The sequence below is a fragment of the Equus caballus genome, chromosome X (assembly GCF_041296265.1).
Source record: "Equus caballus isolate H_3958 breed thoroughbred chromosome X, TB-T2T, whole genome shotgun sequence".
NCBI lineage: Eukaryota > Metazoa > Chordata > Mammalia > Perissodactyla > Equidae > Equus > Equus caballus.
The window spans coordinates 31978557-31995050 of NC_091715.1; the positions used below are offsets into that span (position 1 = coordinate 31978557).

Consider the following 16494-nt stretch of genomic DNA (forward strand, 5'->3'; position numbering starts at 1 on the left):
CACATAGTAACCCCTCCCCCCAACACACACACACTGTTGTACAATTTTTGAAAGGGAAATCTTGCTGGTATAAGCACTGGTCATTCTCTCGACTCCTAACCATCAATTACAGACCTCATGGAGTTATAGGATGTTAGAGCTTCAAGTTACATTTCCATTAGTGGTGATGGATTAGACTGAACCATTCCCATGCTTTTTCATTTAGTCCCCCTTGTGGTCAAAAGCAGACATTTATGATGCAACATGCAGGTTTAGAAGAGAATTGGCCCAAGAACAGGTTTTTATCTGAGTGCAACCGCCTGGGCCTTGTAAGAATCAAGTCCACTATTTGGCTTCCTTAGTGCAGTGCTAGTGATGATAGATCTTATGGCCTCCAAAGCTCACACTTGCTCCGCTGCCTGTCATCTTGTGTTCAGTCATTTAACACATATTTACTGAGCACCTACTATGAGCAGGCATTTGTCTTGGCTTTGAGGATACGTTAATCAAACAGGCAAGCTTCCCTGCCCTCAAGAGCTTACATTCATTTAGGAAGACTGACTAAGCAAGTAAAGTAAATGGTGTTCGAAGGTAATAAGTGCAGTGGAGAAAAATAAAGCAGGGAAGGGAACAAGTAAGGAATGCTGAAGGGGCAGGGTTCTAGTTTTAAATGGGGTATTAGAGAGGGCACATTGAGGAGCAGAGACTTGGTGAAATGAGATATCTCAGAATCCAGGCAGAGGGAAGAGCAAGTGCAAAGTCCCTGAGGCAGGAACCAAGCCAGGAGTGTTTGGGGGGCAGCAAAGAGGCCTGTGAAGCTAGAGCTGAATAAGCAAGGGGGGAGCCCCTGGAGGTTACATCAGAGGAACTAGTGAAGGGTGCAGGTCAAGTAGGGCCTTGTAGGCCAGGGTGAGAACACTGGCTTTTGCTCTGAGAAATGGGGTATGTGGAACGGTTTTGAGCAAAGGCGTAATATTATTGGACTTAGGTTTGAACAGGATTACCCTGGCCACTGTGTTGAGAATAGAACATGGGGGCAAGGGTAGAGGCAAAGAGAGATGGCAGAGATGATAGCTTGGCCCAAGCGGTAGTGGGAGAGATGGCAAAGTGTCCTCTTTGTGCTTTTCTGAAATGACTGATTTGGTTTTTATTGCCAAGAACAAGTGTTACCTAAAGTTACTTTTTCCCCGCAGTACCCTGTCACTATTAGACATCTGAATTTTCCCTGTATGTCTTGTTTGGTGGCAGTGTCATATATGTGTGCAGTGTGGCTACTTACATGTTGAAAGTTAATTAAATAACTAACAAGTGGTTTTATTTCCCTTAAATCATCTCATGAGAAAGTTAGGACCACTGAAAGGAGAACACCACCTCACTGTGTAAGAATCTTGTTATTGGGTTGGCCCCGTGGCCTAATGGTTAAGTTTGACACTCTGCTTCTGCAGCCTGGGTTCGCAGGCTTGGGTCCTGGGCGTGGACCTACACTACTCATCAGTGGCCATACTGTGGTGGTGACCCTCATACAAAATAGAGGAGGATTGACACAGATGTTAGCTCAGGGCAAATCTTCATCAGCAACCCTCCCCCCCCAAAAGAAGAATCTTGTTATTCAATACTGCATGCATGTTTCTTTCACCAATGTTTTAACTCACTTAATAATAGATCCTCTTCTGGCATTATGTCTTATCAGCTCCAGTTTCACCTGAGAGGAGGCATGAGTTCCCCAAAACACCCCACCCCCTCACCCCTCATCAACACATAGCCAGACAGAGCAAAGGCCTTCAGAGATTTCTTCTCCATCTGAGTTCTAGCTTCTTCCTGTTTCTTTTACACATGTGTACATGTGTATATGTAGGACTATGGTTTTGTTTTTGGTATTTTCAAGATGATAATCCTATATAGAAATTATGCAAAGGAAATATTCCCTTTTGAACATAATGGAACTCCCGGAAAGCTAAATCTGTTCAATGACATAATCATGAGAGAGACATGTGCTCCTCAGTCCCAGGTTGACATTTGGGTTCACATTTATGGAATAAGTGTCAGAACTAGTTTATCCAGGTTCATTCCCATCCCATAACTTCCCAGGACATGGCCATTGTAAGGGAGCTGGATTTGAAGAAAAGATCAACACTCAGGTTCATTCTGCATTTATTGAGCTCCCACTGTGTACTCACTATAGGCACAGTGTCTGGCTTTCAAATTAAAAGTCAGGAATCATAGTCAGACAAGCAGTGATTCTACTTAAATGGATATTAGGACAGAATGTCTGAGTGACATTTTGTCTTGGAAAATCAGGCACAGGATGTGGGTGAGGCTTTGGTGGATACAAAGGAGGTAAAGGACCTTACTTCCTCCCATAGGACTCTTCAAATCTTGATGTACACACAATTAACAAGACAGGACAGGATAAATGTGTGGTCAGCAGAAACCTTCTGTCAACACGCATTAATAATATAGTTGTAGCTCTTGTTTATAAGCTTAAACTGACACGATCTTGTTTTAAAGTATCTTTTCTTATTAGTGTGGAATTGGTGCATCTTTTCACAGCACTGGTCTAGTCCTACGTTTACCTACGTCTTGAGCTGGTTGGCTGCCTGCTAACGGTGCTAAGTCTATTGGTGCTCCTGGCACTCACCTGCCTTTCTGTGTGTTAACTGGGCTAACAGATTTTAAATACGAGAGAGATCAACTTGGGGGTTCCATGGAGGAGGTGTGGCATAGAGGGAATCCCCCAAACATTAAGCTTCTGTCGCTTCAGCCACTACAGCTGGCCCTGATTTCTAAGTACCTAAATCTCCTCATAAGTGGCTTTGCCAGCCCCAATTCCTAATAGGCATTCACCTATGTGCCATCTATTTATGTATCTGGGTCATCAGTGAAATCAGAGGTGTGAGCTACATCCGGACAGTCTTAACCTCTGGTTTGTTCTCACCTTCCTTTTTACACGCTCTTAGAGATTCGAAGTTGGAGCAAGACACTCCCTAATTAGTGTAAATCAGAAACCTAAGCCCTGTTTTGAACATTTGCAAGGAGAACTCAACAATACTTATGAATAAAAAGTAATGCCAAAAGGCTCAGAATAAGCTGCTCTGAAAATTTTTCCCTGACGTAATGGAACGTTTCTCAATGTGCTAATAAGCATGGAGTGAAATTCTGTTTTGCTTCTGGGGCCTTTCTTTGGGGATTTGTTTTTTTAAGAGGGAGGAAACCTAGAGTGCAGAATCTTTTAGGGTAATATACAGGAAATGGCAAACCAATTCAAGGCTGCCTGTTCTTTCTGATTTCCTAGTGGGATCTTTAGAATCCCTAATAACATGTTTGGAAATTTCCTGTGACCCTTCGTTGAACAGTGGAATTAATTATAAGGTGGTACTGCTTGGGCCTTATTCAGAGGGGTTTAGTTATTCAAGTAGTAAAAGACTATTTTAATAAAGTGCTCTTTATTATGATTTTAGCAGTTGTGTAGCTCTGATTTTCTGTAATAGGCCTATTTCAAATGTATCTACCATGTTCAGAACAAGTTTTTAATTCAGAAAGTACTGTCCCCATATTGATCGATTTCCACCACTTCCTGGGCCTCTAGGACATTAGAGATTATTCAGTCTCCAGCCGGCTACCTGCTTGAGCCACTCCCCAACTAGACTTCCCCAGGCTGAGTACAGACCCCAGCCAGCACAGGCCCTTGGTAATGCTGTTGACCAGTGTGGTCTGCATCCTAGCTGACAGCTGGGCTTGATCTTAGACCGTCTGAGGACCATTTGGCAATTCAAAGAAGCATGTAAAACTTTAGCAATGGAAGGACCCCTGTAGATGTTCCCTGGGCCAGTCCTGTCATTTCACAGATGAAGAACTAGGGCACAGATGTGCAACATGACTGGTACAAGCTGGTCGTTGCATATTGAAGACATCTGGGAGAAGGAAGCGTTGTTTGCTGGATTCAAAGCATTCTTGGAGCCATTTCGTATAAGATGATCAGCTGCTTCACTACACAGGTGAAGAAGAGCCTATGGTGGGCCCACAGCCGGAGCTGGAATTCCTGACTCTTCATAGTGCCATTCAAAACCCTTTTCATATTTTCAAAAGCATCTGTGACCTGTTAGACAGTCTGCACTTCAGACCCTGGCTATATGGTCACTGAAAAAATCCAAATAGAAGGTAGGCTTTGTGACAAATTGCTCTAGGTTCACAGCTTAGCTCCTGGAAATTGAATTCTATGAGTTGGCAATAGGATGAAACACATATTTAAATACAAAATATAAATATAATCTTCATGGGCTTTACTGGGTATATAAATAGAGTACTGTGTCTATTCATTGGCATACCTGGGGTCAATGAACTGTGCTGGTGTTTTGTTTCCTATAAGTCTTTAGAGGAGAAAAACGTCCTTTTCTTTCCTGTCTCCTACTTCTCCTATTGGCAGCTGCCTTTATAGACTTGTCCCGTCTGTCCTGTGTCTCCTCACTGTTCCCCGTCTTCCAGTATTGTCCTCCCACGTTCTGATGACTGTCTTCTTTAAACCTTAGCTCTTGTCCTTCCCGCCATCCTCTGCTTCTGTTTCCTTAGACACGTTGTTCCCTCAGTTGTCACCTCTGGCCTCAGCCCTTACCTGTACCTCTGACTCCCTTCTAAACTCCAGTCCCACATCCACAGCTGCCTTCTGAACGTGTTGCCTGTGTGGCCTTTGGTTACCTCAAACCCAACAGTTCCTATTGGTTCTCAAACTCAGTTTTGACAAATCAGCATTTAAGATCATCTCAATTCTCTCCCTCTTCTCAACTTCCCTATCCCTTTTTTATGATACCACTAATCTCCCCGCCATGGAATATGTGTCTCTTCCACACACATACACATCCACCCATACATGCGCATAGACATAAAAGGGAGGGATCAAAGGGATTGAATTGGCTAACATACTTGCCTAGAAAGAAACAGCTCAAAGCATGTGTCTTACTGCCCTTAAGATGACAGTGGCATCTTCATATAAAAAGTAAAGCTTGTTGTTATGCCAGTGACCTTATGAATCTTTGGATGCCTGTGTAAAACTACAATGCGTGATCCCCTCGGCATTGTTCCTTCCCTCTCTTTCTCCAGGAACCACTTGTCACCTGAGAAAGTTGGCAGCACAGTAGGCTTCGTTCGAGTCGAGAAATGAGCTGATTTTCCTACTCCCACTGCTGATGGTTTGTCAGTCACAGGGAGGACCTAATAAACTTTCTTGGCTTATTTGCCCAATGGCATATCTGTAAATATATTTCGGGGTGAATAAGCATGTCAAGTTTGAGATTCAGATTTGTTGTATTAGAATGTTAGAGTTAGGGAGAAGCAGTGGAAGTCAAGTTTTTCCACCTCCTGATCTTACTAAAGAGGGAACTGAGGCCCAGAAAGGTTAGGTCATCTGCCCAAAGTCACACAGCTGCTTCGTGATGAAACTCCACTGAAGCCCTCGTATCCTAGCTCCCAGTCTGGAGCTTTGCCATAGATATTCTGAGTCTCCTTCTGCCACTCATCTGGAGTAAGTACTAAGGCCTGCTGACAAACCCCAATAAATTCTGGTTCTTAGTCTACGTTAAAACATTAAGTATTTACACAAATAATTCATAATAAAATCTTGTTATAAATGACAGAGTCACACTGTTACTTCTTCAAGTTTAAAGAGAAGACCACGAGCTTATGGAAGCTGCTGGTTTCTGTGCCTTTCTGGGAGCTTTATCCACCTCTACAAAATCAGGTTGGAACACTGCGCAAAACCTCACCCTCCCCTGCCGTCTCCTCAGCATACATGCTCAAGTATGGATGAGCTGAAAGCATCGTTTACTGGCTACTTGTCTGCTTAAAATCTAACTTCCAAGGACCCTGTGTTTTAATTATTGATGATGTGTATGGAGTTTCTCTGTCATGTGTTTTTCCTGAGTTATAGAATCATCTGGAGTAGGGGAAGAACATTTCATGATACCTCTGCGTGTCATCATGGAGGGTGAATTAACCTGTACACCTCTGAGAGGATTGAATTGTGGCTTTCACCTAAACTGCTGTGTAGCTAAGACTTGTGGCTGTGATTTCTCATGTCTGTTTCTTTTGGCTGGTTTTAGATCCCATAGTGCTTTCTATCCCATAGGGCTTCTTAAGAAGGGGTGCCTTCTAGATAGATTGTGCTTCTATAATTCAATTTTCTATTGTCTTTCTTACGTTAATTGCATAATACGTGGTTCATGAGCCCCACTTCTACATGAACATATACATGTTATTCTAATGATGACACAAGTTCATATTTAGCATATCATGCAATTAAAGAAAAAAATTATGAACTTGACTGTCAGACCCAAACCTTGCGCGACCTTTCATGGGCGTTAGAGGAGCCGCTGCCGTTTAAACAGAAGGTCTGTGGGCTGCATGCAGAAAAGGGAGTGGGCTCAAGTAAAATGCCTCTGGGCACGGGAGAAAGCCGGAAGCACTATATCCCTGGCTTCTCTCTGAGGATCAGGACACGCTGCAGGGGACAGTAGGGAGCCTTCCAAGCATTAGCTGTGTTGCTCTGGAAGGAGCAAAGGAATCGCTTATCTCTGCTGCCTGCTCCCCCAATATTCACTTTAGGATGAAAATAAGCCTCAGTAAGTCTCTTTCAGAGCGTTTTGGACACCCCTTGGTATATTGGCAAACCTACCTGGGATTTTCTTTCAATGTAATTTTAAAGTAATGTGAACTATCACATTTTCTAGTTCTGATCTACTTTTTCTGATGCTACCATTATGGTTTTTTCAGCCTCATTACCAAGCCTAAATTAGAAATAGCCAGAGGTACTCTCCTATCCATGTATTTTGAGCTGCACTGTAAGCACATAGGAAATGTCAAGCCACCATGAGATGCTGAGAATAAAAAGAGACTGAGAGCCTTAGCTTGGCTACTGCTGGCAGGCGCTAGGTCTGTCTTCCTAGCTTGTGGTTGATATAGGAGCGTGTAAGGTGCTGATGGGGCCTTCGCCACACCACTCATGTGGTTTATCTATGGGCTCTGATCTGTCCATTCCTCAGCCACACTCTTGGTTGCTTGAATTGATTCTTCTGAGAAACAAGCAAAACTTCCATGAGAAAACTAAATCAGTGATGCACTGATGGATTTAGAAATTTAAGGTCTCTGAGGAACTCAGACACAAAATTGCACTGGTGAGCTCTCAACCTACTCATTGCACCCAAAAGCAGAAGAGAGATGTCAAAAAAACATGTTCCTTGCTTTTCACTGTGTGGATACCTGTAAAGGTACATGTCTGGGTGAGTGTGTGTGTATGTTGATAGGAACCAAGAAAAAAATCGTATAGATAACAGTGACTTTCGTCTTTGGCTTGTCTCTTTATGTTTCCTATCCTTGGTAAGAAGCATTATTATAGTAGGAAAAATGTGAGAAAATACTGGTTTGTGTTTCATGGATATTTAGCCCTTTGCTTGTAGTTTTTTCTCCTTAAATTGCATGACAATTTCTTCCGATACTTACCCCAAGCCCACCACCACTGCCACTACCAAATATGGTTTTACTCAGTCAGAGCACACTGCAGCCCGACCTTTTTCTCCCTTGTCTATTTAATCTTTTCTTCTTTGTTCTTAGCATTGTTATTTCCCTACATTACAATGCCTGCTCAGATTGGCTTTCTTAGCGTTTCTGATAGCTCCTCCAAGAGGTTCAGAGGGTATTGCAGGTAGATGACAAACATGAAACTTCTCTCCCCTTCTCAAATCTGCAGTCAGCTGTTTATCCATTCATTCAGCCGATGCGTACTGAGCACTGACTATGTGCAGGACACACAGCTCCTGCCCTCAAGGGGATCACAGTCCTGGATGTGCATGAGAGGGGGATAGGGTGCAGCATAATGATGGCATAGTACAGAGTAAGTTCTGTTTAAGGAGGCTGGGAGGAGTGGCTGTAGTGTACCGTAAGAGTTTAGGATGTAGACAGGTAGTGATAGGAAGAGTGAGAAGTCTGGTTAAGAGAATCCTCATGAGCAAAGGTTGAGAAGTAGTAAAGTACAGGAAGTTCACAGAGAATACCTCAGTTTTCCTGGAACTACATAGAGTGCATAAAGAGTAGTGAGGGAGATGAGGCCGAAGGGGCGCAGGTTTGGTGTGTGCAGGCCTTGCATATGTGGAGTTCAGGCTTCCAAACACAGAGTTGGTCCATCAGGAATGTTTAAGTATGAGAAGAGCAACACTGGAGAAGGCCTTTCCTCTCTGGATTGTTCTTAGATTCCTGGTCTAAGGTGTTGGAAGGGGCCTATTCTCCTAGTCTCCACGTCATTCAGAGGAGGAGTTCCTTAGAGGATGACTGACTTGGTCAAGGTCAAGATATTGGATGGTTTTTCTCCCATGCAATATGGTACACAAAGCAATGGTTGCATTTGGAGAAATTATTGTTTGAAAAGAGAAAAGAAATGATGTTAATAACTGTTTGCCTTAAAATGAGCATTTGTGTTAACTTTAACATACTGCATATAATGTTTGTTATGGTAATAAGCGAACTTTATGAGATCACTGGTCACAGTAATACAAGACAATATCAGACTCTCATACTTGGTCGGTAGTATACAGTTTCATTAGAGCAATCACATTCCAATAATGACTGGCAATAGTAGTATAGAGAATGCAGCTGCTCAGTGTATGTCTGAAGTGTTACTGAATCTTTGGGGGCAATCACATGAAATTACAAGTCTCTAGATGAGACCTATGTTCAGCCTATGCCATGACTAGTTTAGCTGAATTTTTGTCTTTGTTCAATACCTTTACATTATGATATTTACGGCTTTAGACAGATAATGGTAGAGTGGGAAGAAGAGGAGAAAGTTTCTCTTTGGTGCCATTTTAAGGTACCGCACAGTATTTACCTGATGAGAAGTTTCATAAGTATTTGGCGTTTTAGAGACTGTTTATAAAATAGAGGTTCGAAGACCCAGAGAAATGAAGTGGATTTGTCAGTGAATGTTAAGCATTTGCTCTGTGCCTGGTACTGTGTTAAGCATTGAGTAATTAAAGATAGCTCAGGCACTGTCCTTTCCACCTAATGTTCACTGCATTCCTACCCCTAATGAGTAGAGTTGAATCTTAAGTTTTGATTCCAGTGCATGAAAAGCATTTTATGTTTCCATTTGGAGGACTATGGCCGAAGAGGCTGCTCAAGGGAGGTACTTTCTTTAGCAGCCACCAGGTGTCAGCAGAGGACTTAAGAACTCTAGCATGTGTATTCTTCGTTGTAGCTCACTAAGTCCATCCCCACTGGAACTTTTCACAGGCAGCAGTCCTCCACTGAGCCACCTTATCCCAAATATTAGTGTCAAACACTTTCTCCTCAACATTGCATCATAGTCATTCACCTTTGCCTTAGTTCCTCGATCTTTTTCTGATTTAAAAGTTTTAGTTCTGTCTTTCCTGGTGATGGGTCTAGAAAGTAGAGGCTATGGGTGGGGGTAGGGGAGTATCACCAACCTCTTGTTGTTTCTGCTGATCCCTTCCCCCCAAATAGGTGGAGCCCACTCTCACCTGATACGGGAAAAGGTGCAGGATCTGTTCTTTCGCCTGCACAGAGAAACAATCTGATGGTGGAGTTTGGCTCCAAACTGCAGGAGTTTTCAGTGTAAAGAGGAGAGGCCTAGACATCTTTATTGCCCCAGCCATTTGGTTCCGCGTGCAGCATGTATTTGGTGGTTTCACTTACAGATGTTAAGGAACAGTGTGTTGATTGACAGGGGTATCTTTGAGGTGGGTATTCATTTGTGTCATACTGGTTTTCTCCAGTTTTTCATCTTGCCTCCTCACTTGAATGGGGGACTAGACAGGGAGCTGATGCATTTGGTATGGGACACTGGGTGATAGGGTGGGACAAAACTAGGGAAGGGCTTCCTTGACCACCCAGGCTTCTTTTGAGCCTCATAAGGTATCAGAACGGTGGCACTTGGAGGGCTGTCAGTTTGAATGAGTTGCTAAGCCATCGGCAAACTGGAGGAGGGACCTGATAGGGAGATAGAATCACAAAGTCAAACCGCTGGCCTCAGCAGCTAAAGCTGCTGGAGTATGTGGCCTGCAGGGGATGGAGAGTAAGGCATAGCATGTAGCCCCGAGAATATACCCTGAAGTGAGGGCCTGATTGATGCAAGGTTCTAGAGTTTAGATGTGCTGTGGGGATTTCCTTTGGACCGATCAGCTGGACTTGACAAATTATATTACAGCTAATTCCAGGAACTATTCAGATTCTTCTGTTGTTTTATATTGAATAAAGTAAGTAAGGCAGCATATCAGTAGGGATTCAAAAATATTTTGAATGTTTTGCTTTTGTAGAGATTTTTGTGATCATAGTCAAGGAAAATCACCTTGTTCCTTAGAACATCATATAAGATGTCCCTAAAACATACTATATACACGCATGCTATTGAAGAGTGTGGCTGACGTTCTTGCTGGGGTTGTATCCAGCTCAGTGTTGGCTAGCAGCTTTCAGACCAGACCTGGGAAGGCTCTTTGTAAGCAGTTTTAAAAAATATTCTTCATTGTTGCCTTAACTTCCAATTAGGATAGTAACTGCATTTGGAATTGTGTAAGGGACAGATCTAATTGGACAAAATCAAAGTGTCTTTCCTCTGTGATGGCATTAGTTAATGGTCTCCAACATTTCCCTCTGCTTCAAAGACTCCTACAGCAGCAAGTGCCATCTTGCTTATGGAAATCTGAGTCTTCAGATTCAGGCCACCTTGCTCTGTGTTGACTCTCTCCTCTCTCAGCAGCAGGTTCACACTCCTTTCTTCCTCTTCCTCCTCTTCAGATCACTGGGGTGATCCTGCTGGCTGTTGGAGTCTGGGGCAAACTCACTCTGGGCACCTATATCTCCCTTATTGCTGAGAACTCCACAAATGCTCCCTATGTGCTCATCGGAACTGGCACCACCATTGTCGTTTTTGGCCTGTTTGGATGCTTTGCTACATGCCGTGGAAGCCCATGGATGCTGAAACTGGTAAGTCACAATATAATACTGCTTTTTCAGTTACTTTTTGTAAAAGTACAAATCACGTGAAAGTGAAGTGGCCCTTCTTGAAGGCATAGACAAGACGTTAATATTCATTGACTCTAATTTTAGTCCAGACTCTTACCTAATCTACCCGTTAATCCTCTAGAGGGAAAAGCAACCCTGAACACAGCCTGCCACAAAAAATCCAGACCTGGTCCCTCGAGGTAGATGATGACAAAGCAGTGGTCAGTGGTTCCAATAGGCCATTTATATCCTCCTGGCAAGATGCCCTGTTCTACTTTTTTTTTTTTTTTTTTTTGAGGAAGATTGGCCCTGAGCTAACATCTGTTGCCGACCTTCCTCCTTTTTTTCCCCAAGGCTCCCCAGTACACAGTTGTATATCCTAGCTGTAAGTAATTCTAGTTCTTCCATGTGAGATGCTACCACAGCATGACTTGATGAATGGTATATAGGTCCGTGCCCAGGATCTGAACCCGTGTACCCCTGGCCACTGAAGCAGAGCGCACGAACTTAACCACTATGCCATCGGGCTGGCCCCTCCACCTTTAAACTCTGCCTTAGAAACCTCTTCAAGCCTTCTCTTGTGAGAGTGCAGCTTTGGCGAGCAAGCAGCATCCCGAACATAAGCAGCCTTTCATCTCCAAGTTCCCACTGGAGAAATACTTTCTGCCTCCTTGAGCTTGGTCGTGCTTGCATGCGAGGACACACTCTTCTCTAAACCTGCACACCCTGGCTCAGGGCTGTAGGAGTTGAGCTAAGCCAGAGCTTCCCCACTCAACAGAGGGTTGATGCAGTGCCCAGTATTGGCTACCAGACCAGTGCTGGGTGCCTTTACTCTAATAAGGACAGGCACAGCAGTGATGTTTCCCAAAGGGTAAGAGCAGGCTGCTGAAAGGCTGTTCCTGTGATTCTGAACTTTTTGGTAGACTGGTTGCCTAGTTCCCTACTCACTGTCCATGCTTTTCATTAACAAGAGTTAATATTAAAGGATTTTATATATAAAAGATAGCAAAGGCCTCTCCTCAAAAGAAAACTTTGTTTAAAAGGATTTATTTCAGACGTCTTATTCTGTGAAAGGGGGAGCAGAGATTCCATCGGTGCTGTGTTGCCTGTCCTTTGTCGTTTAGCCCTAGGTGATAGTAACATTGAACACCATCTAGTGACAGATACGGGTGTGAGGGCCATTCACTCCAAAGGAGCCACCTTCCAAACTGGCACTGGTCAGTCTCTTTGGTGGGAACCTCGTGGAAGTAGTGCTTGATTTGGCGACTCTCTGTCTTGCAGACCATGCAGGAGGCTGATGCCCAGGCCACCACTGATTCTTCCGGGTGGGTGGAAAAGCCATAGTGAGGCTATATTGAGGCACTCCTGCTGCTGTCACCTGCTACTCTGTGCTAGCACCCTGAGTCTACCTTCTAGTGCTTCTTACAAGCACTAGGATTTCTTTCATTCTAGTGTTGTGGTCCTCAACTTTGGACACATGCTTAAATCGCCTGAGCAGGTTTTGAAAAACACCTTTGCCAGAGTCCCATCTCCAGCCAGTTGAACCAAAATCGATGGTGGTGAGGCCCTTGCATCACATTTTCTAAAAGCTCTCCAGGGGATTCTGTTGTGCAGCCAGTGTTGAGAACCTCTTCTTCAGTACAATGAGTAGCAAGGGGAGAATTAACTTCAGAGGCATAGAAAAGAAAGACTGCTACACATCCATCTGTCCAAACAAGAAGGGAGAGACCTGGTCGTGAGACCAGACTGATTCTGACACTAACTGGCTTAAGTCTTCAGTAGCAAGGATGCAATCTCTTTGGGCCTTTGTCCCCATTTATGAAAGAACAGTAGTGGACTAAATCACCAAGCTTTCTTCCAGCCCAAATACTATGACCAAAGAGGGGCGCACGAGTGGATACGACAATGGAAGAATCGTCTCCAGCGTCTTCCGAAGGTGGTTTTACACCACACTGCCATTTTCTCCTAACAGTTGTGAGCTCACTAGCCGGTGAGCCTTTTGGAGAGAAGTTTTTTGAGTTTTGTTTTGCTTTTGGTTTTCGTCTTTTAAAAACTATCGTTTATGGGCGTCGGCCCCATGGCGGAGTGGTTAGGTTCACATGCTCAGCTTCGGCGGCCCAGGGTTTCGCTGGTTCGGATCCTGGGCGCGGACCTAGCACTGCTCATCAGGCCATGCTGAGGCGGCGTCCTACACAGCAGAACTAGAAAGACCTGCAACTAGAATATACAATTATGTACTGGGGGGCTTTGGGGAGAAGAAGAAGAAGGAAAAAAACCCCAAAAGATTGACAACAGATGTTAGCTCAGGCGCCAGTCTTAAAAAAAAAAAAAGAAAGAAAAAAAACACTATCATTTAGTTCCTCTTACCTGCCAGATGCTGTACTGGGTGCATACTACGTTTTCTTTATTCCTCACCACCATCATGAAGTGCACGTCGTATTTTGTATCACATGATAAAGACTTAGAGGTTAAGTAACCTGCCCGGGTTCACACAGCTCATGTGCAGAGAGCAGGGATCGGAACCTGTATATGTCTCTTTCCGAAACCAGGACTATTTCTACTACAATATTTTCATTTGGAGAAAACTGGAACCCTGTCACCTGTATTTAGTACAAGCTCTTCCCAACAGGCTTTTGGCCAAGGCCTTCTGAAGGAGAAGCAGCTCCTGGGAGCAGGGAACTTCCCAGAGGCAGGAAACTGCTGATCTGGCTGAGAGCAGAAGTCACTTGATGAACTGTCAGTCTAGAATTTTACGGTCCTCATTTAACCTCCTTCATTGCAAAACAACTGAAAATAACTGTTTCCTCTTTCTGGAGGACCAGAGCGTCTGCCTCCCTCCTAAGAGTTAGTCCCGGCAAGGCTAGGACTCAAACCTGGGAGGACTTGTGACCAGAGTCAAATGTCCTTTCTCCCATCTGCCTCCTCACAGTTACTTTCCTGCGGGACTTTCTGGGGGAGTCTAAGCCTAGTGTGAGACTCTCCCTAGCATAAAGTATGCTTCTAATTGCATTTTGTACCAAGTTGAGAGAGAGAAGTCATGTACATGGGGCGCTCGACTCATAACTGTGTGTTCGATATTTTAGTGACTGTGCTTTAAGTGTGTGTAGAAACTTTTGGTAATATTTTGAACGAAACTGGCATTTTAAGCCAGTATTTCCTCCTTTTAATATATATGCCACTAGCTGAGAAAAATAATTTATGATCCTATGCACATATGTATACTTTACAAGACATATGTACGTTTTACAAGTAAGTAATATGGCCATGTGCAGTCTATCCAAATTCCATAGCATGATCTAGGGCCATTCCAAACATTCAGGACCATTGTATTTCATTTTGAGATGAGAAGAAGCAGATTGTAAGACATATGCCTTGTAGGAAAGGAATCAATTCTCTTTCCTTTTATCTGCTTTTCAAAGTCACAAAAATGTGAAGCCTTAATGTCTCATAAGTACCATGTAATATCTCTGAACTTAGGCATGCACACGCACACACACAAAATCAACTTGGAAAGTACAGGAAGCGTGAAATGAGTAAGAGGCACTAAGGGTTTTAGATGCCCGCAAACACTGTTAGTCAGCAGCGTAGCATATTTGCTTTTTTAAAGGCTATCGACTCCACGTAGTATGCAGAACGAGAGAGGTCAGCAGCCCACTGGCAACTGCTGTATTCAGGCCTGACCACCATATTGAGAAAGAATGTCCACCTGTGCACGTTCTGGTCTTTCTGTCAGGATGGGAGGGATGCACAGTTCCAAAGGAAGGGATTTTGAAGCCATTTCATATAAGATGTGCTTAGGGAAACTGGAGGGATTCGCCTGAATGAAGAGAAGCAGCAAGGTCACACCATTGCTGTGTTCACACATGAAGAGCCGTTGTCTGGAAGATAAGTCGGGCTGGTTCTTGTATCTCCTGAAAGCAGATCCAACACCAGTGAGTGGAAGTAGGCAGACTATGGCCAAGGGAAAGGAAATCTTTCCAGCAATGGGAACAGTTTGAAAACTGAATGGGCTGTAAGGGGTAGGTGGAGGGCTTGGGCTTGGCTTGCAGATGCTGGATGAAGGGCGCATGCAGATGCCAGATGACCATCGTGAGGGAGGGGGTATGAAGGCCCCCAGACAGGGCAGAACTACGTCCTATGACCTCCAGGGTACTTTCTAGCTCAAGAATACTAATGTTAAAAATAGTGGATACCTTAGTTGTAAAAAGCCCTTCCGTATTTCTCCTGGTTGAGCTGGACTGACAAGCATGATGCTAGTTTCTGGATGAGCTCTCCCCAGCCTGTGTGCCCCAAAATGCTTAAGCATATTCAACAGACACATTCCTATATTGATGCTCATGTGGGTAAATCTGGAAAAGAGTATTTTTAAGCTTTTCCTAAATTTCGTTGAGGGGATATGAGGATTTGTCTAATTCCGTCTGAAAAGAAGTAACCTACCCCGAGGAAGCACTCCTCTTCATCCTGATGTATCTGACTTTGTCCTTGTCCACTTGATTTTCAGTACGCCATGTTTCTGTCCCTGGTGTTCCTGGCTGAGCTCGTAGCTGGCATTTCAGGGTTTGTGTTTCGTCATGAGGTGAGTATACACAAAGTGGAGAACTCAGTTAAAGGGTCTTTGGGAGGAACATTTTTGAAATCTCTTGAAATATGTAAAGGGTGCATGTAGGCTAGCTGGCATCTCCAGCGGTATTGCTATTTTCCAAATGTCATGTAATATGGCCAAAATGCCAATGAAATTCTAAATGCAGGAATTTCACTAAACTTGAAACTTGAGTTGTTGATCCTCATTCTATTTCTTTATATAGCTATTTCATAAAGTAATTCTCCACCTTGTCTTAAATCAGTGGCCATCCACATAGATTATATACGCCTTTTAAAATAGCCCCTTCAGCAAGGGACAAGTCTGTATCTGTGTAACAAGGTTTCTGAGACTGCAAAGGCAAGCCACACTAGTTGTGGCCCACAGGCAAAGTGCTAGATTTCCCCAAAACAGCCTGTGCTGGCCTCTCCCCTCCCCAGAGCGCCTGGGGACACGCCCTGCCACCCAGGGATCAAATCCCGATGCCAGAATGGAGAAGCTCTGCTGCTTTGCATAATAGTGAGGAAAAAAGAGAGAAGACAGTCATGATCTAAAACCCCCACAGCGCTTTGTTTTTAGTTTACATGTACAATTTTAGATTTCTAAAGCTGGGGAAAAATTATTTTGAATATGTTTTGTGATCTTAACTGCTAGTTTTGAGGACACTGCCAGCTGTGTGGCCATCCTTCCATGTACTATCATGTACTCTCACCTATGTACTATCACCATAGCTGCTCTGTTTAGACAACAGATGTTCTCATGCTGTCTGTAGCTGCCGTGGTATCACTTTTCAGTTGTGTATATTGATGATAGGTCAGAAAGTGTATCCGCTGCAATAAAGTTCTAACTCCCCCCCAAAATCCATTATTGTACCCCGAAAATAACAGTAAAGCCAGAAATAGATACACACACATGAAAGGAAAAAAATAGCAAGG

At 43.7% G+C, this 16494-nt stretch overlaps 1 protein-coding gene across 1 annotated transcript in view; it reads left to right on the plus strand.

Moving 5' to 3' along the window:
• The window catches only part of TSPAN7 (tetraspanin 7), a 128524-nt gene that overhangs the window by 94088 nt on the left and 17942 nt on the right, over window positions 1-16494 (plus strand). Inside the window, exons 2-3 of the mRNA XM_023634211.2 lie at window positions 10774-10962; window positions 15482-15556. Of these exons, the coding sequence (XP_023489979.1) occupies window positions 10774-10962; window positions 15482-15556 (264 nt within the window). The remainder of the gene's footprint in view (window positions 1-10773; window positions 10963-15481; window positions 15557-16494) is intronic.